Raw genomic sequence first — 27106 nt, forward strand, 5'->3', positions numbered from 1 at the left:
TCCCTTCGCCCTCTCGCCCCTCTGAAAGGGACATCACAGGCAGTGCCGCCTGGGTAAAGGGAGCCAGGTGGCTTCCCCTATACACAAGACATCCTTTCTCCTGCCCTCTTCCTAGCAGTGAGCTGCTCTCTGCCTCGGGTCCCTGGCTCAGCTCCAAACTGAAATCCTGCGTGCACCAAGCAGGTCAGGCTCAGGTGAGCCCTGAGGAAATCCAACTTATGTCCTGAACCCACAGGTCTGAGCAATTATCATTCTGTAGTCCCGGTAATGTGGAGAATAAGCTGTAAGTTCCCTGTTTTCATGGGCAGATCTGCCTTAATCAGGATCAAAGAGAAGGTGTCAAAGAAGCGGGACAGGCATATGCCCATCAATTTGTACTGCAGCTCCCTTGTGCCACTGCATTTTCTGGGGGAATATGGGCTCAGATCAGCTTGGCCAACAGCCCCAGAAGTGCTTTCTCCCTCTGTTGAATCGCCATCACTTGCTCTTGTCATATTTGTGACTGGGAAGTGAGGAAATGGAAATTGTGAAGTCACACAACTCTAATCGAGGCTTACAGTTCCCGGAGAGAGGAGGGACAAAGTGACACTGGCTCCAACGATGTCACTTTTTGTTCTAATGCGTTTCAAGTAGACAATCCTGCCCAACCCTCCAAGTCCCCTGCAAAGATCAGAGGCTTGAATGGCAAGAACATGTAGGCAACTGGAGGGAATGCTGGAATCAAAGCCAGCCAAGCCCTGTACAAATCACTGACAGCCCGTGTTTTCCCTTGATACCACTGTTTGTTGTTAGTAGTCAGGAATGAAGCACTTCTCACCATGACATATAACCTTGATCATGAAACACTAACACCAGCTTCACAATGAGTATCAACACACTCCTTGCACATCACCAAGTTGAACATCACCTTGTGAGTTGTAGCAAGGGCTCATTTGCAGATCCTGACTGCCGTGTAACTAGTGCAAGAAGCAAGAAAAGGGGTCTGACTGCAGTGGGGCAGCTTCCCATGAGGGAGACTCTTCAACACTCAAAATAGCAACAGCCTAAATCTTCTAAGTAGACCTAAGGGAGCAATAATTATTAAGGATGTTCTTCTTGGAGCCTTAACATGTACATCTTCACTATTTCTAAGACATGGTGAAGAAGTGCTAGTCCAGAGTTGGTTCACATTCACCTACTGAATTATCAACAGCAGCTCTTGCAGCACTTTGAGGTTTCTTAGACATCCTCCAGCTTCAGGAGACATTTAGCTAAACCAGAGCCGCAGTGCTCTGTGTTATCTCAAGAATGAGACAACTTGGTCATTTTGGTTCCCCATTGTGCTAGACATTGAATGAATGCGCAGTAAGAGACCACCCTTGGTCAGATGAGACAGAGGTGGGAACAGAAACAGAGCCATGGAGAGGTGAAGCAGCTCAGTCAAAGGCAAAGCAATCCAGTGGCAGAGCCAGATTTTAGGTCTGCAGAGCCATGCTTCAGTTCCATAGTCTTTCAACAAAACCACCAGTGCATGCAAAGCAGGGCCAGGTTGCATATCTGCAGATCAACCAACTTGGTGGTGGTGAAATACAGATCAGATTTGTTCTTAAATCAGTATTTAGAATTACCATGAAGTTCCTTATTTGGTACAAGCTAAAGTAGGTCTGTCAAATTCACTGGTTTACACTGGTTTATGGCAGAATCTCTCCCTTAAACCTTGTGCGTGAGCACGACTCTGCTACAACGAGTATAAAAGGAGATCCATGCACCGAGGAACGTTTACTGCTGAGTGAACAATCCCTTCTTTAGCTGTTCACTTTGATAGGTGGTGGTAGTGGAAGTATCTTCTTAATCATGTCAGTATTTCATACCATGAGGCTACACACATGTATAAAATTAAATATAGACATAAGTAATTGCAGATTTGGGACATGAGACAATAAGGACCGAATTTTCAGTGGCTAAGCCTAGGCCTCCAAAACTGCATGCCTTAAATTGGGAGATGCGGTTATGAGTGATCACATTTTCATATGCCCCAGAGCTGTGCAATACACACAAACCTTTTTTTCATGCACCAACCTAAGTTCTGAGCAATGAAACCCAGACCAAAAAACGTGGGGGGGGGGGGGAGAGGAGAAGGAGCTGATCCCTTCTCTGATCCAAATGAGGAATGTCCTATGAATTACCCCGTTTTCCTTGCACGTCAGAACATATTTCTAGATCAGTCCTGGTGAGATTTCTCAGATGCTTCGGCATGGATGATTCTTACCAACACCATTGGACAGATCTGGATCATTTGCCAGATAATCAAAATGCTACACCTAGAAGTGTATTAAAAAAGAGGAGATTCAGCACTTGTGGATCCCAGACCCCAAATACCAAAAGCCCTTCCTCAAATCTGAAACTCCATGAAGTGAAACCATTTGAGAATTGGACCCAGTGAGAGGGCTGAGCCTCAGCATGAAGATAATCTGTGAAGATGGAGGAGGCCATGGTGGAGGAGGGAGTTCCACAAGACACAGTTCTGTTCCTTCTTTAACTCTGAATTCCCATCAAGTGACATACCTATCCAGCCTGCGCTGTAATTTCCTCACCTATAAAAACACAACCACATTGCCCTTATTCTGGGGTATGGTGACCCAAAATCCAGTAATGATGCACCAGTGGGTATATAACATATGTGTTCCCAGATAGATTTTCCAGCTAGTCACATGTCACTATGACCTTTTAAAACATATTTCTTGGTGCTGCAAAATACAAAATGCCTGTAACTGAGTGGAAGAAACCAGCAAACATCTCTTCAGTGCTTGCTTGGAAAGGAAAATAAAAGCACCCGCAACATTCAGAAGAGATACAAATGCTCACAGAAGCCTTTAAATATATATATTTTTGGTTAACTGTGATGTTGCCTGTAGCTCTTTATGGCACTTTTAAAGCATCAAAGCTCAGATTTGTCATATTGAACCTGGGAAGCTTCAAAAAGTTTGTGTAAATTAAATTATTTTCTTAAAAAAAAAAAAAGAGAAGATACCAAAAGCTGTGAAGTGGGATTTTGCAGATGGGAATGTGCTTTGATTTCAGTGGTTCATGCAAATAATACTGTCTCTTCCTCCTCCTTCCCCCTACACCCCCAACAGAGTTTTCAGGGCTGCAGACAGAAGGTGGGGAAAAACAAATATGACATAAATTGTCTTGATAAACAAGTAAATAGTGTCACTTAACTCTTCCCCCTAGGACTCCTTGCTGGAACTGAGAATTAGTTTATGGCAGGGCTCTGTCAAAAGGCCCCCCTCCCTGGAAACAGAGGTGACACCTCCAAAGCCATTGTCTCTTTAGTTAATTAATTAAGGTAATATTGAGGGGAGCTTTGCTTCTAAGTTCAAGGAACCCAGCTGGGGGCAGCAGCCTCTTGTTTGATGCCATGAATACGAAGGAATGAGCTCCGGGCCCTGCATTAAAATCCAAAATCATTTAAAACACACTGGGGAGGAGAGGATGGGGGGGAAGGACCTGCTGGGGGGAGCCCAGTTTAGGGAGCTTTACAGCAGGCTCCAGCCTTCTTCAAACAACTACAGGGGGGCACTTTGCATTTTACACCACTGCCAGCTAAGTGGTGACCGGTTCCTTGGTTCGTGGCTCTTGTCTTTCAGGCAGAAGATGGGAGGAGGCTGCTGAAGTTTTACAGAGCTGATTTCTTTCCCCACACAGCTTCCTTCAGCTGGGGAATGCTTCTTACCGGTGCCCAGCCCAATCCCTATAAATGTTGCATTGGTCAATTTTGCTTACATGGGGAATCCTCTCACAGACATGGGATAGGATGACTCATTTGGATAAAGTCGCCCACAAACGTAAGCCTTTGCAGGCCTAAGCTGGAAATGTGTGTTATTTCCAAGTAGCATCTACTTGTTTGCTCTGTGAGCTGATTTGCCTCTTAAGAAAAAGCAAAAAGAAAAAGCCAAATCTCCAGGTCCATGTTCAATCTTTGGGTAAAACTCCCACAGATACCAGGGGAATTTTCCTGCATAAACCCACTAAGTTTTGAAGAAAAAAGGCTCTGGATGGGGCTCTGCTTAGTAATTTTTACACCAGGTTCCAGTCTTGGATTTGCCACTGATAGACCTGGGCAAGCTGCTTCACTTCGGTTATCCCCGGCTCTTCCCTACGCCGCGAGCTGGCTCTGGCCACACATCCCTACACCACCGAACACCGGCTGCAAACCTCAGTCCTGGCCCATAAAGCAAGTAACATTCATCCATGATGCCCTGCCTTGGTCCCTACCCTCATGCCACAGGTTACCTGCACATAAACATGGATCTATTCCTTTTGCTTGTCCTCTAAAACGGGAACTAGCAATCCAGCGGGTGCAAGATTTAATGCCTGGCGATTGCACGATCTTTGTGGATTTGAACCTCTCTCTTTCCCCTCATCCCCATATGCAGTGTATTAACGTCTGCTGCTGTGTTAAGTCTAATTTCATTTGGTATCTTCTCAGGGGAGAGGTTGGCTCTCATCTGGACGTGGCTGCCGAGCGCCAGGCACACCAGTGCCACCGTATAAATAACAGTGGTCATAAATAGCTGACAACACCTGCTGGTTTTGAATCGGCAACAAGTGATAATCCTGCGAGCAGCTAAATGGGACTTTGGGATTGCAGGGATTGGCCTGGTTAACTGGCTCCTTGGTTTGATTTTGTGTTTGTGTTTTCCCATTTCTTTTTTTTTGCCTTTGAAATGCCTCAGGGAGCCACTATAGGAACAGGAATGACCCAAAATCTATTGGTCTTTCATCATGTCAGCTCCTCATCTGTTTCTTTTTTTCTTCTCCCCAGCCCCATTTGTGATGCTTTGAGGCAAATGTACCTTAGGATGCATTTCCCCAAAAGGAAATAATCAAAATATTCCAAAGGTGCAAAACCCTGAGCCCTTTTGTAAGTACATTGAAGCCGATGAGTTACTTGTATCAGTAAAATCAAATGTGGATATGTTTGCTTGAAGGGTCAGAGGCTTCATTAATTCTAGCATGGGACTAAATTATCCTGCTTCCCTGAAAATGAGGGTTTGGGACTAGGTATATACATAGGTTTGTTCTGGAGCTGGTCTGAGGCAGTAAGATGCCATCACTGCACCATCCCTTTGTGAAAAGCATCATCGCCACCAACCGCAGCTGGAGATGGGGATGCTCATCTGATGCTAAAGTCCTCCTTGGGTTCGCAAAGAGTTAAACCCAAGACTGTCACCAAAACCCCTTGTTGGGTTCCTACAGTTCCCTACAAACCACTGCCCTAGCTGATGAAGCAGGTATTTCCCTAACTGGGCAACCCTTCTGGTTTAGCTGTTATTTCTTCCTCTTGCTCAGTGTTTCTTCTCCCTGGTGCTGTTTTGGGGGTTGGTTTGGGGTTTTTTTGTAACAGATTGGTTTTGTCTTCGTGGCTCCATCTCCGTTGAGGTGACCTCTCCAGGAGCACATCTCCTTTTGGAAGGCACTAAGTCCAGGTTAGGAGGGTCATAAGTTGCATAACCCCTCTGAGGGAAGTTTGGCTTTAGCCAGCCATGAAATAGCAACTCTTCTGCTGTTGGAGGGGAAGGTGAGGTTGGGAAAGGGGGGTAATTTTATTGTTAGTATCATCACTTGACCTCCCAACCCAGTGCTGGGAGCTGTCTCTTGTTAAGGAGTGTGCAGACAGGCTCTGCAAGCACTAGGGGCTGGCTAGACATGAGTTATCAACCCCTAAAATGCCCTCGCAGCCACTGCAGCAGCCAGGCTGAGATGCTGCCACCTTGGAGGGTTTCCCTTCATGTGACAACAGGGACAGTGGGGACCCGCAAACACTCAGGGCTGGGATGTGAAGCTGAGGACCGAGGTGTTTAGGTGGGCTGGAAAATCTCTGCGTTCAGATTTACACCCTGCCCGGGCTATTTGTTGCAGTCTGCATCTCTAGAAGTTATTTCAAGGACAAAGTGAGGAGAAACTTGCTTCTTTCCCTAGTTTTCTCACTGTCCAGGCAACAAAATACCGCGAGATCACAAAGCTAAAACAACATCAACTGCAAACACACATTAAAGCTCTTCTCCCCTTCCAAGGCTTTGCAAAACTTCTCTGAATTAACCTTAGCCAAGGTGGAAAACATCTGAAAGAGGCAAAGGAGGGGACCATCCAGCTCACTGATTTTATGGGAGAAACCAAAGCTGCTTGATATTACCCAAATTTACCCAAACCCTGCAAACGCTGTCCCCTCTGGTGTCTGGAGCCGTTCGTGAAAGCAAGGGGACCACAGCCTTCATCTGGAGACTTTTTCAGGCACCCATTGCCAGGTTGGCCATCCCAACCCCTCTCCATGGGATGCTCGGGATGTTTCTCCCCAGCACCACATCGTGATAGCACAAGGCTGATATCCCAGGGAAAGGGAAAATAAAATCAAATAAATCCATCAAAGCCTATTAGTTAAATTGCTCTGTGCAAACCTAATTGACCACGAGGGATCTCCTAGACAAGCAGGGCCGTAAATCGCGATTTGAGCAGTGGCAGGGGGAAGGAAAGAGGAGATAAAGCAGGGGAAGAGAGAAAGAAGGAAGAAAGTTTGCCATTGCTGGGGATCATTTTAGGCGACTGCCTGGCTGGAGGCTGCGGAGAAAGCCCTGATCTGCAGCATATGGTGCAAAGAGCTGGTGCTGGGGGTGGAAGAATAAAAACCCCGAAGGCCGCAGATCCTAAGGAGCTATTTATTCCTCCCCCTGCAGATGTACATTAATGCAGGAGGAGTAGGGGGAGCAGATCTTTGGGTTGGAGAAAGAGAAACAGCGCTCCTTCCTTTTAACATGCTGTTGTCTGGCTTGATCTTGTCACTCCAAAGGGACCCATTCAGAGGTATTCATGCATCTGCCTCAGGGGGACAATGGGACCTTAGTTTATAAACTGTCTGTCCAGTTGCCTGCGGCCTTTAGTCCTTTTGTTTTCGCTTCTCTTAATAAACTTTTTGGGGGAGTTCATCAATACGCTTGAATAGCTGATGTTCTCATTCTCAGAGAGGGGAATAACAGAAGGTCTCGAAGGGGTTTTTTTGTTTTGTTTTTGTTTTTTAATAGGGGTGGGTTTTTCCCCCTTAAAGGCGAACCAAGACTTGAAAAGCATCAGAATAAACCCCTACAAAAAAAAAAATCTGAATCAACCCCAAACAAAACCTCTATTCAATAGGGACGGGGAAATGTGCAACGTTTAATTGCCCCCCACACCCCTCCGAAAGCAATTTTTGTCCTGACGACAGAATTAAGACGATCTCCGACTAATTTTACAGCTCTCAAAATATTTGGGGTAGGGGGATTGGGAAGGAATTTCAGAGACCAGGCTCATTTCCAGGGGATTTAAGGCTGAAAGCTGGCTCTAACCTTTCCCTCTCTGTTCCCCCCCATTCCCCCTTCCCCCGGCAATTGCCGAAATCACAGCCCGGCAGATATATGTCCCCACACACACTCTCAAATCCCAGGGAAGCGTCCCCAAGCCGGAGGCTCTGGCCCAGCCCCCCCGCAGCCCGCCGAACCCTCCCCTGCCCCGGCGCCTCCTTTGTAGCCGAGCCCGGAGGCGGGGGGGTGCGGAGATGCCCCTATTTCCAAGGCACAGCCCCCTCCCCGTGCCGGCTCCCTCTCTCCTCCCTTGATTTCTCTTTTAAGGCGTTTATTTTCCTGGCAGCAGCCCCTTCCTCCCGCCCCGCAAAGCCGGGGGAGCCCGGCACAGAGGCGATGCTGGGCTGCTTCCCCCCACCTCTCCTTCCCGAGGCAGCCCCCCACCAACCGCTCTCCCCAGTGACTCCAGTTCAGCGTTTTAAGGCCCTAATGAGTGTTGACAAGTTTAATGAGTTTGTTTTAAAGAGGAAAAAACTGGTCAAGTCGAGATTTCCGAGTCAAATCCATTAGGGGATCCCATTCAACCCTCTCCTGACAGCTCAGCCGCTCTCACACTTCACCAGCCAGCGCAGGGCCGGGCTGCTGCGTGAGCCCAACCCCTGCCCCACAGCAGGACCCCACCTTGGTCCCCCTAACCGGGATGCGGCGAGCCGAGGGGGGGCTTTGCCCGGGGAGAGCAGCCCATCCCCGGCACCTCTTGGAGGGACAAAACCCGGGATGGAGGATCGGGTCCCCCTGGGATGGAGAATGGGCCCCCCCGAGGAAGGGGTGAACCTCGGAGCTGTCCCTAAAGAGGCTCACTCCCCCCGGGTGGGTAAGGAACCCCCGAAACCCACCCTACGGGACAAGGACCGAGAGCACCCGGCGGCCGAAGAGCAGCGTCCAGCCACGCCACGACCTCGAGGTTCTGTAGGAAATTTCATTACACTCCCCGTTATCCCCCCCTTTTTCCCCTTTATCCCCCCCCCTTCCCTCTTTCTGCCTCCCCCCAACCTTCATATAAGCAAACAGCCCCGCGAAGCCGAGGTGGAGGTCACGTTAAGTCATGCCGTCTGACTTGGTGAACTTTGAGCTGGGTGATTAGGAGGGGGGTTCTCCTTTTTCAATTTCTCCACTTCCTAGGTCTCTCCATTGTTCCAATTCCAAACAGCTGCTGGTGCTAATCTTTCGGTTATTTGCAATCAGGAGGAAGAAATACCCACACCCTAGAGTGCTCCGATATTAGCCCTAAAGACAGCCCTGGAAGCTGGGGAGATGGAGGAAAACAAAACAGATCCAAGTTATTGAACTCAGTTTGACTCTGAGCCTTTCAGGTACCTCTCAATCCCAAATCCGCCGGCAGAAAGCCATGGAAATCAGGCTTACAGGTACCACCGCATCCCTTAAAGCCAGATCTCATTTTATTTGTAGTTTTTCCAAAGGTTAAACTCCTCCAGCCACTCAAAGTCTGGCCAGGGCTAGAGGGGAGGGAGGACAAATACCAACCGAGGGCTAGCTGGGAGGAAAAGAAACGGCGACAAAAGCCCAGTTGGAGGCAAACCTGGAGAGCTACGCCCAGGAGGGTTTTGGTCGAGCTGGCTCTGAAGGATTGTAATTTTTTCCCTAAGCTATTATTAAGAAGGGATGGAGAAACTAAAGGGTTGAAGGAACCTGGAGTTTCCCTTGTGTAAAGGAAACCGTCCTACTTACACGTGTGGAAGTGGTGATACACAGGAGTGGTCTGCCCCTCACGGGTGGGTAGGAGATCCCATTTAACTCATGTATTCCCCTAATAAATAGGGGGAATAAATAAGGAAATGGCAAAAAAATAGGTGGATGCCGGGTAAGGAGGGGTGCGGGTAAGGATGGGTGCCTACCTCGAGGCATCCCCAAGGAGAGAAGGGAATCACCCCTCGCTTCCCAGGCAGCAGAAACAGCACTAACGACTTTGCCAAAAGCCTTAAAACCCGGGCTCCTACACTTGCTGGAGTGCCCCCCGAGGTGTCCCCACTGTTTTTTGGGGGGGGGAGGAACACGACACATTAGACCTCGATAGTCTTACACAGCCCCACCGCCCTCTCCACCAGCAACGCGGAGCTTTATTGGTTTACTTGGGTGTTAATCCCTTAACAATCAAGTTGTCTGACCACCGAGCCCCGTCTCTATTCTTGTTTACATCTAATTACGGGGCTGAAATGCCACTTCCCTTCCCACCCCACACCCCCCCTCAAGCCTTCATCCCAACTTTCATTTCACCCCTTTTAGGCAGGTAAAGCCCCTTCTCCCGGGGAAGCGATTGAAGATAATTACAGCGGTGGCTCGGCAGCAGCTCGCCCGGGCCCAGATGGCTGGGAAAAAGGGAGCCTGGAAGGGTCTGGGCACCAAAAAACCTGTTATCCCCGCTCCAGCCCACCTTTGGACATGGTGTGGCCCTTCTCTCCTGCACCCACCACCCCCGGGGGGGGGATCCGCTCCCTGAGATGTGCGGATGAAAGGAAGCGCTCTCCCATCCCGCTGTCCCGAGCATCTCAGAGCTTCCCTTAATTCAATTAAACCTCGGAACTCCAGGAAACCAGCAGAGATCCACCCAAGCAAGCCAGCAGCAGGGCCTAACAAAGGATCTTTCTTTCCAGAGGCCGTGGGGACCCCGGTGGCCCCTTGGCCACCCGAACCGGGCACTCCGGGGTTAACGGCGGCGAGCTGGGGCTGCCGCCTGGCTCGGAGCGCGCCTGGGGCCAGTCCTGGAAATCAATTTTCAAAACAATCAGTTTAGGGGCTTTTAATTAAGCTTTAAACCAGTGGTTAAAAATAGCAGTTTACTTCTTTGGGATGCAAACTAGGCTAGCGTAAAAATAAATCACAGAGACGGGCCCGCTGCCTTTTGGGATTCAGGGAGACGTAGATTATATATGTCCCAAGATTACGAGGATTTTTTTCTTTCTTTCTTCTAACACTTATTCTCTCCCTCAGCAGCTGCTCTTTCCCTGCCAGGCGCTGAACTGTCCATAGGACCGCAAAGCCGTGCAGCTTTCCCAAAGCAAAGCAACATATCGGCGAGGAAATCTCAGCACCCCGGCCCTAGGTCAGCATCCCGCTGCCAAGAGCAGGCTCACCGCCTGCCTTTAGATATCAGAAAGAGGGGGAACAAGTAAAATAACCTCAAATAAACTATTCGGCTGGGTTTATTGCAAGGAGAAAAAACAGCCTATTCCGGAGTTTGGAGCGCTTCAAACTCATCCCGTTGTCCCCAAAGATGAATTTTGCTCCAAAGCTGAATTTGGGCTCCTTTTGTGCCTTTGTAGTTTAAAGCGGATCCTCCAGGTTCTTCCCACCTCCCCCCCGCCCTCTTCCTTTGTTTAGTACTTCTGTGCACACAGCAAAAGGGATGCTCTCAGGGCCCAGCCCGAAACGCACGCTCCGCACCTTTAAACCCCTTAAACTGGAGCCGGGTTTTGGCTGGGAAGCAGATGCTTAACCGCAGCTCTTGCACCCAAAGCAGCTCTTTAAAGAGACTACAGCGTTAGATTGATTAAAGAGTAATTAAGGGCGGTGGGACTCCTTTGGTGCCGCTTCTAGGACTCCCCGCACCCGAAGGATTCCCCGCTATGTGTCCCAGATAAATTACAGATAGGGCTGGAATAACTTTTGTCCGCGACTGGCCAGGATGAGCCTGGACCGCAAACCCCGCTCAGCAGCGGCTGCTGCGGCGGTTCATGCGAACCGCGGGCAGCCAAACCTGGAAAGCAGCGATGGGAACGGGGGGAGACACACGGTCACGACACTTCTCCCCCTTGCCAGACCCGGGGGGGCTTGGCAGGCAGTTTATTTGCTCCCCTCCCCATGCCTCGCAGCCCCTACTTCTCAGCCCTTCCGCGGGGCCGAGCCCGGGGAACAACGCGGCTCCTCGGCCAAACCCGCAGCCGAGACCTTGACCCAGTTTATTCTCAGTTTGGGGAGAAAAGCAGAGTCCGGCCACCGCTTCCGAGGGCAGGGGAGGGGGTGTTCCTCATGCCCCCCAAATTCGGGGGGACAAGATATCAGGGTATCGACAACCCAGGAAGGATGCGCAGCCCGGCGGCGTGGGGACCCCGCAACCCCCATTCGTGCCCCGCAGAAGCAGGACTTGGGGGTTTCCTCCTCTTTTACCTCTCTCAGCGAGAGGAAAGACCCCGATTCCCCATGGGAATGGTGGAGAAGAGCTTTAAAAAGGAATGAAATCTCACCACGAGAGAAGACAAGGCCGAGGGGTGGGAATAGCGGGGTCGGAATGGGAGCTTTCCCTGAGCAACCTGCTCTTGGGTGGGGAGGGAGAAAAAAACCTTTCCACAGCTGGATTAATCCCCCCAAAAAACTCTCTCCTTCCCCTTCCGCGCTACTTTCAAGGACTTGCTGCTGCTGCTTTTCCTCCGCTCCTTCCCCGAGCATCTCCCCCCCTCCCAGCGCCTTCCCCCCTTTTAGATCTCAGCGTGTTTGCTCTTGACTTCATCCACTAAGTCAATAGTTTGGAGATGCCCTCATCCTCAGAGGCCCGAGCCCCCGTGTCCCCTCCCTGTTTTCTCCTGCGGATAATGGCAGCCTTTTGTCGTGTAATCAAGCTCCCGAGGGGTTGGGAGACAGATATAGATTCTTGGCATTTGTCGGTGAAAATGAAAGCTGGATTAGGCAGAGGCGGCTGCACACTCCATGGTAAAGGACAACAACTATTCCCCCATTGAAAGTCCCATTCTGGTTTGGTTATTTTATCTTTAAAAGTTGTTTGTATTTCTAAAGTGGCTATTGATGCACTTAGAAAGTGTAGCAAGCTGTAAAGCCTCGCTTCAAATGAAAGGCGGACAAAAAAAAGGGGGGGGAAGAAGAGGGGAGAAAAAAAAAGGAGGTTAAGGGGAGAAAACCGAGCGAGGCAAAAAAATACCGGCAGAAAAGGAGGGGGGAGACGAGAAGGGGGTGGCCAAAGATTCAAAAAAAGATCAAATTCAGCCTGGGTAAAGTTTAAAATGGGAGCGAAAACTCGCAAATCACAGCAGCCGGGCGGAGAGCGGGGGTTCGGCTCCGCTTTTCCCCTTCCCTGCCTCGCAGGGGGAAAAATCCTGTCAATATTCAGGTTTTCCTGCTGCCGGGGGTACTTTTTGCTCCGCGGGGGACGCTTGACTCTTTGCAAGTGAACTCTCAACCCACGCGGCTTTCTAACTCCGCGCTGGAGTTAGTTGATTCTTCAGCCACGGATCACAACCACCACCTTATTTTTCTCCTTGACAGAGATTTGCTCTTGCCAAGCAGAAATAGGGAAGATTGTCCATCTCTGCACTATTAACCCCTGAGCATTTTCCCTTGAGGAGCGCGGAGATTTTGAATTTATATATCTAATTTCCCCCCTAAACATCACTTGGATTTAACCATCCTGCTTCTCCTCGTCCTTTAGATGCGTCTTAATCTGGGGTTGTAGCGTCTTTCCCTCTTGATACCCCCCTCTCCAATGAAGAGAGGGTGGCAAGAACTGCGTTATTTTGTTTGTTTAAAAATAAACCCCATTTGTTACCCCCCAAAAAGAAAACTTTTCCCCTCCTTTTGCTGGACTTTCAGGAATGGAAATGGCAGTTTACCCGCTGCGAGCACATTCAGCCGCACGCACAAGGGAGGGTTTGTGGCTGGAAGGAGATTAAGGGGAAAACTCCAGGAAAAAAGCAACAAGAGCAACAAGGTACAGCCCGAATATTCCCATTCTCAAACAACAGCAGCCAAAAAAAAAGAGGCTTCAAATAGCTCAATTTGCTGCTATTTAGCATCAAACAGGCATCTTCTGGAGAAGTGGGGGATGAATTTCAAAATCATTAAGTTACTGCACAGGAAAAGAGCGAATCCCACTGGAAAACGCCAGCTTTTTACTAAAGACGCGCGTCTATGTGGGTATATATGTATTTATATATCCATATACTCCTTTAAAATCCCCAGCTCCGGCTCTCTGCCCTCTCCTGGATAATTTCCACCATACAAAGGCTGGGGGCTATTAATCCCGTCCCCCCCAGCCCCCATTCCTATTCACGTCAGTGTTTCTTTCTCTTTTTTTCCCGAGCAATCAAATGTACTGGAGACAATTGTAGCGAATTTAAACATGACTGTCCCCTGAATATCCCTCGACATCGCAGTGTCCTTTGTACCTTCAGCCTCTCCTTTTAAAGACGCTTATACATTTAAAAATGCAAAGTAATGCAGCCGGTGGATGTTTATTAAAGCACATAAAGCAAAGCGAGGCTCTGCTTGGATTGATTCTCACGAGGAAAAAGAAATCGTCATCATCTTTACGGAGTTATTTAACAGTGGGAAGTTTCACGGGCGATTTAAAGCCCCTTCGAACTTCAAGGAAGGCGAAAAGCACCCGGGTATTTATAACTCTACTTGGAGGGGAGTTGCTCGAAAGCAGCAATCCTGTCGAGTCAACTTTCCTCGCTCGCCTTTAATTCCCAATAAAAATGCAAATCTATTCGTCCTATAATCGGAACGAAACAAAATATTATATATATAATATATATAATATATATAATATATATATACATATTAGAGGCTTGCTGTCGCTCCAGACTTTCCCCTCCAGTCCAGGTCTGGACACCGAGGGAGATGGCATCGGAGCAGGGGCAGATTTTCCCCCTTCCTTTGGGAAATAGGAAAATAACACTTTTTTCGGCCTTCCCCTCTTCCTTCCCTTGGATTTGGGGAGTTTCCTAACTTCCTCCCCCCCCTCCTCCTCCTCGCCCTCTTCTAAAGATGCCACCAGGTCACTTTGATCCGCGGGCTTTAGGGTCTCCGGACAAAGGCAGCACTGAAGGCTGCGGGGTGTCCCCCCCCTTCCACTGCCCGCACCCCCCCGGGGGGGCCCCCCCGCGGCCCTGCCCTCGCCCCCTCCCCAGGGTCAGGCAGAGTGCTGCCTTCCAATTTTAGCAACAACCAAAAAAACCCACCTAAAAACAACCAACAAGAGCCGAGTGAAAACCAAGAAGGGTTTTTCCTCCCTCTTCCAAAGAGAAGGAGCGAGGCCGGGGCAAGGACAGTCACCCTGAAGGGGACAGCGGGTGTAAAAATAGTTCGTGCTTCCCCTGCCTCCCCTGAGCCCTCCCGTCCCGGAATCCCTTTGGGGCTCCGTGGAGTGCAGAACATCCTCCATGGGGTGCGAGCATCCTCCGTGCCCTCCCGCGCCCCCCAACCCACCTCCAACGGGGTAGAGCAGCGGGGGGGGGGGTGCACCAGCCACAGGAAAGGCAGCCTCCCCTCTTTGAACCCCAGCTTTTTTCCTCCCAAAAAAGACATTTTCCTCCTTTTCCACGTTGGCAGGTGGAGGTGCGAGGGGAGCATCCCACGGGATGCTGAGGGAAGTGAAATCCTCCTCTTCCAGCGCGACCTCCTCGCCTCACTCGCCCTCTCTTTAGGAAGACTTGGCTCGCCTCTTTTACCTCTTTTTGGACTATAATTCCCCTCGTTTCAAGCGCAAACCCCTCCGAGAACCCCCGAATAGCGCAGCCCGGCCGGGACCCGCAGCCACGCACAAAATGGATGAGCTAAAATGTGTCCCCAGCTGCAGACTTCATGAATGAGCGACCCCCTTCCCTTTCCCCCCCCCATCTCCGGCTATAGATTGATAGATATAGATATATTTCATGAATGAACCGAGGGTTCTCCCCGCCTCCCCCCTGCTTCGGCTGTCCCTGCAGAGCCTATAAACAGCACCGGCCCTTCGCAACAATTCATCACAGGACTCAGAGCCATCCAAGCAAGTAATGTGTAGCCTCAGATCTGGTATGTCCCACAAGACAGAGCGCCTGCTAATTAATAGACAGTGATTCCTGCAAGCAGCCCTAGCAGTCTGTAATATGATGAACTTCCTTTGTACCGGTGTCACCACAAATGTTTCTGATAAGGAAAAGCATCCAAGGATCAAAGACTATAAGCTTCTCAATTTCCTCAAGCTGCCTCTACTTTTCCTCACCTACTTTTTCTTTTGCGCTCTCTTTTTTTTCTCCCCTTCTTCTCCCTTTCCCAGCCCCTCCAAGGAGTTACAACCCCTCTCCAAGGAGTTGTAATCCCCCCTTCTCTCTTCCGAAAGCCCTGAGGTCCGCTCAAACGCCAGGGTCAGTCCCAGACCGTGCCCCCCAAAATATCATCATCACTTGCACCTCCATATTCTGCCTTGAAAACAGCTCCGGCTCTCGCCTCCCTCAGCTCTTCCCCACTTCTCTCCCAACTCCACATGACAAATGTCTTTATAAACAGGCATTAGCTGACATCTAATTTCTTTTGTGGCAAGATGATGCCAAGTGCGAGCCCTCCCGAGCGGGTACCAGCCCCGGGTGGGGATGAGTTGGGAAAGAGGAGGGTTTTTTGGGAGAGGGGGGGATTGCGGGAATGAGTGGGGATGCAGCAAACCTCCCACCCCCGGGCACGCAGGCAAAGCCGTGTCCCCATCCCAACCTCTCCTCCCTCCGTGAGCTGCACCTGCGCTTTCCAACCCCTTAATTCCTATTTTTCCTGGGTTGATAGGGGAGACGGGGACAAGGAACCCCCCAAAATCCAGCCCCCGAGGGCTCTGGATGCTCCATCTGCATCTTCAACGCTCAGGAGGGGGAAGCGGTGCCCGGAGGGCAGGAGCAGCTCCCACCGGGGAGCGCGGGGTTTCCTCTTCCCATGCCCATCCGCTGCTTCCTGGCCTGGGACCCCCCCCCGCATCTTCTCTCCCCTAGTAAAACCCCACCAGAGCCTAAATCAGACTGAAGTTCAGGTTAAATAATAACAATTTAAAAAGGCAAAACCAGCTGGTAGAGAGAAGTAATGTGGCAGCTGAGTGAAACGGGCTTTTTCTTCTTCTTTTTTAATAGGCTCTATAAATATATAATATCTCCAAAGCTTAGGTCTTAAGAGGGTCCCTTATTTGCTTATTTCTTTTGTAGCAAACGTAATTTTCAGAAAGATACTTCCCCCCCCGCCCGCCTTACCCTAATGCTCGAGTAAGAACCTTACAGCTTTAAGGCCAGTGTTATATGTGCTTTAAAATCCTGCCATGTAAATTCCCCTGAAAAATTTGGAAAGCTTCTTGGAATGGGGGGGGGGGGGGGCTTTGGGATGGGGGGGGAAGGAACTGGGAAAGGGGGAGGGGGAGAAAGGGGAGGTTAATCCGGGTTTAATGCTATGATGCAGTCACAGGACCAGGGCTAGGCTGATTGTGTTATCTCTTCCCAACATTTGGGTCTCCCATATTTCACCCAGCCAAATAGCTGCGAGAAAAAAGTGCGTATGGAGGCACTCCTGACGCCTCAGGAAAATATGTTATTAATATCTAAATAACTTCCCAATACTGTCTCTAAATCTCCCCTTCACCACTCCAGATGATGAATTCGTTTGAAGTGTTCTCCCGTCTCATCTTTTCAGTGTCTCTCTCTCTCTCTCCCCCCTTTTTTTTTTTATAACCAGGCTTATTTCAAACTGGTAAATATCTAATTCCTTTAACCACACTGCAGACACGTCTCTCCCCCTTATATACAATTCTCATTTGGAGAGATCCATATATACATGGCTTTATAAAAGAGAATAAGCCCCAACACAGCCTTAAACTATTTCTTTACATTATTTGGGGGTTAAGAGAGGGTTTTTTTGGGAGGGGGATCTGTTTGTTTCCGAATAACCCCCGCGCACACCTGGATCACACATTCGCCTCACAGCCTTTCCTGCCGCTTAATTCAATCTCTGCCTCCTCTCTCCTACCCCAATTACGGGTGAAACCTCGGATTAGAACTAGACCTTTACGGCTTCCTTCCTCTGCTCCCCTATCACGGCATCCATCCCTCCCGCATCTCCAAATATCTGCTTCCTACCCCTTCCAGGGCAATGTAATCTACCGTCCACCTTCAAATTAGAGATTATAACGTCTAGAATGTATTTCCTTTCCCATCCGAGCTGAACCCCGGGCACCCCACCTGCCAGCCAGCGCTTCCCATACCAACATTCCCCTTTTCTATTCCCCGGTCTATGATTGAACTGATTCTTCTCCCCCAAAGCAAAGGAGGGGAATGATGTAGGAAAAGAAAAAACCTCAAACAAATCCTGGATCACAAACATCTCCCTTATATTATTTCACTCCCTACTGTATAATTGAACCCCTCTCCCCGCATCCTTTTCTTAAGTTTGTTTTTTAAAACGTCTTGTATTAGATTATACTCGTTTATTCCCCCTTCCAACCTTATCTCTCCTCCTCTCTTCTCTCCTTCCCGTCACACTTGATTTAGGAAGGAGTTTATCTTGCAAACATTTGCCTACTTTGTTTATGTAGACCAGGTTCTGCAGCTACTTGTTCCCAAAAGCCACTGTTTGCCTTTGTAATTGTTATCTGTGTTTATTGTTGTACCTCATTTGTCTCAGCTTTTTTTGTGCCATGTAAGCTCCGTGTGTGCTCACATCCACCCCCCTTCCTTCTCCCTCTCCCTGCTTCTTTTTTTTTTCCTTTTTTTTCCTCCTTTTCCCTCTTCTCCCTGAAATATGCACAGAATAACTCAGCCTAAAGCCAATGAATTGCTTGACACTACCCTATCTCTTTCCTGCCCCCCATTATTAGAGCTGATCCCACTCGCAACACTCACAAATCCCGCCTGGGCTCTGTTTGATTAGATTGCCAACCTTTCGTAATCCCTTGATTTGATGAAGTGTCTCTTCCCCTCCCTTCAGGCCCCCCCAGCTCCCTTCTAAACATACATTTACAGAGAAAGCGCTTGTTGGTTTTAAATCAATGCAGATTGTTTGCTGATAAATTGACTCCACATCCTCCCCGTCCCGAGTTTGGGAAGCAAAACCCCTTTCCGGGGGGGGTGTCCCCCACTTTCTCCTTACCCCTTTCCCTCCTAATTCAATTTGCAGGACACTGTATAGCCAGTCCAACCTCCTTCTGTTTCCATCCCCCTCCAAACGCCCTAAATAAGTATCAATGACCGCTACTAAATTAAATTATCACCTCCAAATGTCCAAATATCGCCCACTCCAAGTTGTTGTTCACACCTGGACGTGGTTCTCATCCCCGATAAAAATCCCCCACTCCCGGTTTTCCCACTCGGCTTTCCCCATCCTGCGGGTGGGTAATGAAGCAACGATCGGTGGAAGAAACTCCGCGTTGGAAAGCGGAGTTTGGCGAAATGAAGAAGAGGAGGAAATGAATGAAAACTCCCTGATTTGAGCCCAGGTATCACCCACCGGGGCCTCCCCGCACCCTGCGAGCGCAGCCCGAGTCCGCAGCACCCTCCTCGGGCACCGTGCCCCGCATCCTGCCGCGGTACAGGGGCACCAGGACCGGATGCACCACGCGTGACCGTGGGGTAACACATCGTGGGAGGGGACGGACACGGCACACTTCTGAACTTCCCTCTCCTCCCGCATAACCCCAGCGCCCCCCTTTCGTCCGCGTCTGGTTGCAATTAATACCCCGCCAGGATGAGCCCCCCCCCATTGCTCCTCCCGCACTAAAGGCTGAGCACCTTCCCCAGCACCCCCTGAGATTCGGGGGTGCACAAATTCCCCCCTTTTCTTCTTCTGTCCCCACCGAGCAGCACAGAAGAGCAGCGCATCACCCACGCGTGACCCTCCCTAATAAACCCCACCAGTCATAATAAATAACAACAGCCCCAAATAATAATAACTCGGTTTTAACAAGGATAGGAGAAAAAAAATATTAAATAAATAATAAAATAAGGGGAAAAAAAATAAAGTGAAGCCTCATGAATATATGCCCAGGGCGAGCTGGAGTGAGCCGTTTAAAGATGAAAGTGCAAAGAAATAAAGGCTCAATTTAATCTGCCTTAAAACCCTTCAACTTAACGTTTGTGCTGGGAACTCAGAGAGTGAGTACTGATTGGGGATAAATACATTTCTTAGCATGCCTTGGAGCTATTACACCCTTCTCCAACACAGCTCCCTATTCAACAGCCACAGTTTTCATTACCAGCTCTAATAAGTCTTAACATTATTAAATGCCAAGCAGACGATAGAAAGAAACAGGCGCAGGGTGGAAGCTTTCTTTAACACTTAAAAAGAGAGAGCATTTAGGGCTGTCTTCCTCCGGCTCCCCGCAAGGAGAACCCGCAAATGGAGCAAAGGCGTTTGTCAAGAGGAAAAAGGCCAAAACAAAGTTTTCCCCCTCTCCCCCCATCCACGAGAATAATACAAATGCGTTTAACACCCCCCCTCCCCAAACCCAACCCAAAGCCGCGCAGTAAAAGCGGAGCTGGAGAACAAGTGGCAGGAGCGCGGTTGTGTTTTTATTTTCCCAAGGAAAATGGATGGGGAGGGACTCACATGTCTAAAGAATATGATTATTTTCGAGCCAAAAATAAAAGTCAAACCCGAACCTACACTCACCGCCCCTGAGTATTTGACAAGTTAAATTATCCATTCCCCTAATCGGGCCATAACAACTTTTCCGGACGTGAAAACACACATCGACGGCGGTAAATTTGAGTTTAGTTTTCATTATTATTAGTTTTTAGGGGTTAGTTTTTAATCGCTTTGGATCTTGCTGCGATCGCGGCAGCGCTCGGCCGGCGCCGGCTCCATCCCGCTGCCGCGGTGGATGCTCCCACCCCCCGAGCCCCAAAACCGGAGCTTTTTTGAGGTAAATTTCCCATAAGAAGAGTCAGGACGCGATGGCAGAGGAGGGAAAAAATGATTAAAAATATTAGGGATAAAGAGGGATTTATCTGAAGGGCCGCGAGGGAGCACGGCCGCGGAGGTACCGCGGGCTCCGGCGTCAGGAATTTGCCCATATTAGCCCTGGATTCAAACCGAGCTGGTTTCACACAGAAATGAAGAGCCGTGATTTATTTGTCCGCGATATTACCCATGGAGGAAGAAGAGAGCGTTTCGTTTTGCTTATTGACACGCACTTCTGCCTGGTCTTAAGGAATAAAAAGCCTCAAGCTCCATCCCTCCGCGTTTGATTTTGGGGGTGGTGATGGGGCAAACGCGCACGGACAAGAAAATAAATCAACGATCTTAAAAATTATATTGTTTTTCAAGTGATGAGGCTCAAATAAAAATAATCTCGAACCCCCAAATCTCTCCTCCCCCCCCATATATATAAAATGACCCCAAAGTGATGGGGGGGAGCTTTTAGCGGACACAATAGCCCCGATTTGCAAATGAGCATCGCCTGTTTCCAAATCACAAGCAACATTTTGCAACGTCCAACGGCTCCCCTTTTTCCAACAGACGGTCCTATAATATTACAAAACTATCTAACAGCAGGGAGTTTTGAATAATTTATCTCCCTTTCTTCCCTTCCTCGGCCTTTTGTCCAAACTTTTTCTCCTCCTTGCCGAATTTTGAATGAGAATAGACAAGCCCTCCCTCCCCCATCCCTTTACTCCCGTTTTAAGGCAGCCCAGGGTTTTCCCCCTTTTGCCCCCTCCCTTTTTTCCCCCCTTTTTTTCTTCTTCTACTGTTTGCTTTTGTGGTCAGGAATCTTTTACTTATAAAGCTTCAATAGACTTGAAGGTCTTTGTAAGTGAAGTTCATCTTCAAGGTTGGAAAAAAAAGGGGGATCGGATCCTTAAATAAACCCCTTTTGTGCACCTTCATTTAAAACTCTCGGGAACTTTTGATGGTGACACGGAGAAGCTTTTTTTTTGTGCCCTCCTGATATTTCCCCACTCACCCGCATTGTCCCAAAATGGGGAAAACTTTGTGGCTAGGGAGAAACTTTGGAAGCGATTCCCCTGCTGCTTCCCACAGCCGGATTGGGCATGTGGAAAATACCTCTCATCCCGGAACTCCGACCGCCATTGCTATTTTACCATCAATTTGGGAGAAAAGCGGCCAACCCCAATTTCCTGAAGCCCATCCCCAAAACTTGGATAATTGCTGGTTCCCCCCCTCCCAGAAAGCGCTGAGCTCTGCGGCACGAGGGAATCATTTTCTGCTTAAACCGATATTCCAGCTCCTCCCTCCCGCTGCTCCGAACTTTCCTCATGGTAAACCTCAATGATGCCCCCTAAAAATACCACCTTTCCTTCATTTTTGGGGGGCGAAGGGGAATCATTACCCCCACCGAGCTTGCCAAAAAGTAAATGACAAGTGCCACGTTGCCGCGCCTCATCCTCCGCCCCACATTTACAGCCTTTAAAGAGTTCCATTTTTCCTCCCACAAGATAAGTGCCAAATATGGGAGATGACAACAGCGAGATTTCCCCTCACACCAGCCTGGCCTTATGCCTTTCATCAGGAAAGCCGCATTTATTTCCCCTGCTTTGATTTAGGGGTTCAGACGCCCCCTTCCCTCCGATTCGAGGACTCCCCATCTCCCCATCGAGCTTCCCCAGTGCCGGCGGCTCTGCGGCAGCGCCGATCCCGGCTCCTCTAATTGATATTGATTGGCCAAATCGGCCAACTGTCAGTTGGAGTTTCAGGGGACCACTTAGAGAGCAGGAGAGAAATCTGTTTAACAAATTCATTTAGGAACCAGAGATGCCTCCCACCCCCCTCAGCCATCTCCTTTCCCTTCTTATATGTAATTAATACAGAGCAAACCACCAACAACTCTTCCTCCTGGGGAAGCATCCGCAGCCCGAGGGGCTGGGTACCACCATCCCCTCCCAGGGCCCTGCGTCGCACCCTCGACTCCGCTTGCAGAGAGGACAAATGGAAGAGGCTCTGGAGCCATCCCGTCTTACTCTTGACAGAGGGGGGACATGTCCCCTCTCCTCAATGTCCCCTCCAGCCAAGCCCCGGGACACGCGCGGCCACCTTTACCTTTGTCGCCCAGGATGCCGTCTATGCTGTGCTTGGCCTTCTTCTCCCCGTCTTCCTCCTTCTTGTCACAGTCCTCCTCTTCCTCTTTCTTCCCGAATTTGATGCGTAGCACACGGCTAATCGAACTCACTAAACCTCAGACAGTCAAAGACAAAAAGGCAAGTATAAGCTGCCTGGGAAGGCGAGGTGGGAGCCAGCTGGGAACACTCGAGCTGGGGCTGCAGGACTTGGGCAGGAGGCCTTGTGCACACACGAAGGGCATCCGCACCCCATTTTCCCAGGGGTACACACCTGCCTGGTCCTCTGTGCCCTCCAAAACACTCCTGAGGTCACCGAGCTGCCAAGGTGGACACCCAAAGTTGGATGCACTCATCACCATCCCCCTGACACAGCCGGCATGAGCAGCACCCAGTTGTGCACAACACCCCCCGGAGCATCACAGCCAGTGTAACACCCCGAGGCGCGCACCCCCAGGGCTGCAACCTGCTTTGTGACAGCGAAAAGGCCCTCCAATACACGGCTTCCACCCCAGCCCCAAATAGGACCCCAAAAGCTGGGTTCAGACCTTGGTCCTGTGCTGCTTTGCGGGAGACGTGCCCTACAGAGAAGGCTCACCCCCCAAAATAGAGAGAAGCTCACAGCCAGGGCCTAAAGAGCTCATCAGACCCCAAGCACATCCCTGCAGGCCCGATATTGGGGTACAAGGTCGCTCTCCATGGGCGATGGCGTTCCCTGGCTGATGGAGACGCTGCTCTGCAACCCCCACTGAGCAAGCAGATCCCAACAGGACAACCGGGGTCCCTCTAACCCTGGATTTGGGGGCTGCATCCAGGCAGGCTCCCTCCACACCGGGACATCCCTCCCTGCTTTCATGGGAGTTGGGATAAGTTGGGAAAACCGTTGTGTTTGTGTTTGTTTTCCCAGCAGACCGCAGCGTGGCCGGGGCACAACCTCCCTGATGTTTATTTGCTGCTGTGGCTTTGCTTGGAGTGATTTATTTTTCTCTCTCCCCTACCAAAGCAAAGGCCGAGAAGATGTTTATAGCCCCTGGAAGCATTTTGTGGTGACAATCCTCATTTCCCTCCATCTTCCTATGGGAATCAGGGTGTCCTTCTTGCCAAGCTGCCTTCTCACCTGAGGGCACAGTGCTCCGGTCGCAGTGCCCATCCTTCAGGAGCCTGTCTCGGATCTCCCAGCTAAACATCCCGGGGTTTTCCCGTTTGTATTCCTCGATTTTCTTCTCCACGTCAGGAGTTGCAACCTGCTTTTGTGATCAAGGGACACCGGTGCGTGCCCGCGTATGCAGAGAGAGGGAAAGGGGGGAGAAAAAGCGCTTTTAATTGAAATGAAAAGCTGTTCTGCTCTGTTCAACCCTTCTTGCACTGACTCCTAGTTTGGGGGGGCTGAAAATAGGGATTTGAAGGGGGGAAAGGAGGAAAAGAAAGCGGGGCAAAGGCCAAATATTGGCCACCCTAAAAGTAGAGTCCCTGGGGAGCGCAGAGATCAGGCAGGATGGGTTTATCCTGAGCCCCATGGGAGAAGGAGGCAGGAAGGGGGTGCAGGGGATGCTTTATGTACACCCAGCCATTTATTATTCCCTAAAACATCATCTCGCCTCCTCCCCACAACCTCGGGGCCGAAGCAAATGCTTAAACTCACACCACTTGTTGCACATAGGGTGGGGATAGGGAATCACTTTAAATTATTCATAGCCGTCAACTCGGCACCGGTTTCTACCCATCGGAGCCTGCAAATTGCAGCTTTATTAAAGCCCTTTCCTCTCCTCCCTCTTTTCCCTGCTTATTCACCTGAAAAACTTCTATCCTCTAAAGAAATCTTCACTGTAACATAAGGAGAGTGGTTCAGCTCGGCCCCAGCATTACACTCACCCTGGGCTTGCTGCCTCCGATGGCTCCGGGACGGATGGAGCCCGTCTCCTGGTACCTACAGAGGATTTTGGAGACGCAGCCGTGGGACACCCGCAGCTGCCGGGAGATCACGCAGGGCCGGATCCCGTGGTGGGCCATCTCCACGATTTTATGGCGGATGTGGTTGGGCAGCGGTCGACCGTTGATGAACACCCCTCCGAGCTGGTTCACCCGGCCCTGGCCCAGCGGGGTGGAAACTGGAGAGCAAAGAGGGGGAAAAACCATCCCAACAATTGGGAGGGACAAAGTTAAAAGAGGGGAAAATCCGTCAAAACGGGGCACATCCCTCCCCGCACCTTCAGCTTCTCTCCTGGCGGTTGAATCTTTCAAAGAAGGGAGAAACCTTTCGCCCATCCCCTGGCCTCCATATTTATCATGGGGAAAGTCTTTTCCCATCGATAGAGGGGAAATTAAACCAGCCTGTCGCCATCACCCGCTCTCCGGTGGCCGCTGTGCCTGTGTCTCCTTCTCTATATAATTCCTGTCATTCCACACCTATGATTTAAACGCTTTAACGTTTGAAATAAGGAACGATTGAAAACCGCATAGCAACCCCCCCAAAACCTTCCCATTCCCCCCCAAAAACCCACCCCACTTTTTGCTCCGAATTACAGCTGCTTCCAAACAAACTTTTGGGAAATAACCTCGGGAGATACCCTAGAGGGGCTTTTCTCCCTTTTGATTTTTCCTGTGGTCTTTTTGGGGGGGTTCGGTTAAAGCGGAACAAGCGCGGAACAAGCGCGGTACAAGCGCAGCTCCCCGACACCTTGTCCGGCGCATCCCCGTCCGGAGCGGCGGCTCCTTAATCCCCCTCCCCAATGTATTTAATATCTTGCAATAGAGATCTTGCAGATTAAGACGATTTCACAGGCTGGATAATAAGGGAGGGGTAAAAAAAAGAAGGAAAACATAGGGAAAAAAAGGGGGAGCGATCTCAGCTGGTAATTTGCGGGAAGGCTGGAGGGGGCGAGGGACTGTTCTTTATACAAAGAAAAGTCGATTCCAGGAATTGCCTCGCGATTTAACAAGAATCATGCACCACTAATTCCAAGTCACTCGGCCAGCACTCCCTGGATATATCATTATCGACAGATAACACTCGAGTGGCCAATTTTACATTCAAGAGGTACTAAAACCGCCGGCCGCTCTCTCTTTTCATTATTCCCAGTCATGTTGTGCAAATATTGTTGTAATCCTTTGATCCTTTCCCTTGCCGTCTGTTTTACTTCATTTGCTACAGAAAAGCACTTCACCAAATCCCCCCAGCTTGTGTGTTTTGCAGCCTGCGTGGTTTTCCCCAGGTTTGAGTTTCGCCACTTGATCACGGTCAGGAGGAAAATTTCCTGTTTAATAAATGCGGGGAGAAGGGTCCCGCTTGGATTTTGCCTTTTTTTTAGATATATGTAATTCTCGGTGTATGCCTAGAAATAATAACCCATAACGAAGGGAAAAAAAAAGGAAAGCAGATGATAGGGAAGTGGATGCGCTGCGAGATTGGGATGACACTTGGCGAGGTGACAGCTACAAAGTCCCCCCCTGTCCCCTCGCCAGCCCCGGCCAAGGAGACCCTGGCTACAATATACCTGAAGGGAGGAGTTTTTTTTCCTCCTTATTTTCCCCTTGGAAAAATGGAAAACGACCAGTTTGGTTGGTTTTCCCCATCTTTGCGGGCTGGTTAAAGCGTTGGGGCATTTGCAGGTTGAAAGCAAAAAGGGGGAAAAGAGGGAGAAAAAAAGGAAGAGAAGAAAAAAGGCTGAAAAGGAGGGAAAAAGAAGGAGAAAAAAGAAAAGGAAAAACTAACCCATGAGAACCTGCCCCCCTAAATCTGCAGGATGCCTGAAACTACTGTATAAATAGAGGGGAAAATAAAGCAAATCCCTGTAATTTCGCAGGGATGGAGCATTAACAGCGGGAAGGAGCTGAATACTGGGGAGAAGTTGGATGCTGAGGTCGGGAACCCCCCCTCCCTCCGGTCCCCCCCCTGCCCCCGGTCCCCCCGAGGTGCTGGGGAAGGAGCGGTTCAGGGAGGCGCTTTCCCGGACCTACCTTCCAGCGGGAAGCCCGTCCGAGGGTAGTTTTGCCCCGGAGCCGGGCGCATCATCCGAGGCACCGTCCCGGGCAGAGCTGCCATGGTGTGAGGGGGATCGGGGCGGCGGAGAGGGTCCGGTTCAAACCGGGGAGGGGAGAGGGGAAGGGGGGGGGTACCCCTGAGCCCCGGGAGAGCCGAGACAACCGGGGCGGGGGGGGGGGATGCGGGGATGCTTCTCCTCGGAGCCGAAGCGCTTGTTTCTCTTCCAGCCCGCGGCTGCAAAACAAGGGAGAAATCTTTGCTCCAAAAGGGGTCAAAAATGAAAAATATATAGAATAACGAGCGAGGGGGTGGGGAAAGGAGGGGGGGGGCACCCACCAGCGAGTCTTCGTAAAGTTTTAGGGCTATGTCACGCCCGGCCTGAGCGGGCGCTCCGCAGGAATGTAAACCCGACTGCCGGGAGAGGCAGGCGCGGCCCAAGTTGCCTCGGAGCTGGGCTGGGCTTGGCTTACGGGGGGGGGGCGGGAAGGGGGGAGCGAGTCCCCCCTTATTTTGTTGTTGCCTTCTTTTTTTTCTTAAGTGGTTGGTGCTGTCGCTAAAGGATGATGGGGGGGGGGGGGGGAGCGGGAGGAGGAGGAGGAAGAGCCGGGGGGGAATGTCAGATGGAGGGCTTGGAAGTTGTTAAAGCGCCGAAGTTGGGGCGGTGAAGGGGAGGCGAGCTGGCGGCGATAGGCTCCGGCTCCTTTCCTTTATCCACGGCCGGGGAAGGGGGTACCAATAAGAGGCAGGAGCTTCCCAGCGCGCAGGGAAAGCCGCGGGCTCGCCCTCGGTTGGGTCGCTTTATTTATTAGCATTACTTTTAAAGATATTATTATGTATAACTAGGTTCGGCTTCCCTTGGGTGGGAAGTTGGGGACCCCCCTCCCCCGGTTTGGAAATATATTGGGGTGAAAGAAGCGAGGAGAAAGTTTAGGAAAGGGGGGGTGGCGGGTCATTTTCCTATTTTAATCTATTTATTTCTTTAT

General features: G+C 50.2%; 1 protein-coding gene across 4 annotated transcripts in view; it reads right to left on the minus strand.

Annotated features, from left to right (window-relative positions):
* The window catches only part of PAX7 (paired box 7), a 99556-nt gene extending 73373 nt beyond the window's left edge, over positions 1-26183 (minus strand). For 2 of the 4 annotated variants that reach the window (XM_030507711.1, XM_030507707.1), the window contains exons 1-4: positions 26099-26183; positions 24014-24249; positions 23259-23388; positions 22125-22253 (exon numbers count right to left, since the gene is read on the minus strand). In XM_030507711.1, coding sequence (XP_030363571.1) covers positions 22125-22253; positions 23259-23388; positions 24014-24249; positions 26099-26183 — 580 coding nt within the window. Of the gene's footprint in view, positions 1-22124; positions 22260-23258; positions 23389-24013; positions 24250-26098 lie in introns of all 4 variants that reach the window. The other 2 variants (XM_030507710.1, XM_030507708.1) reach the window with 2 other exon arrangements.
* Positions 26184-27106: the final 923 nt, after the last annotated feature.

Source organism: Strigops habroptila, chromosome 16 (genome assembly GCF_004027225.2).
Source record: "Strigops habroptila isolate Jane chromosome 16, bStrHab1.2.pri, whole genome shotgun sequence".
In the NCBI taxonomy this organism is placed as follows: domain Eukaryota; kingdom Metazoa; phylum Chordata; class Aves; order Psittaciformes; family Psittacidae; genus Strigops; species Strigops habroptila.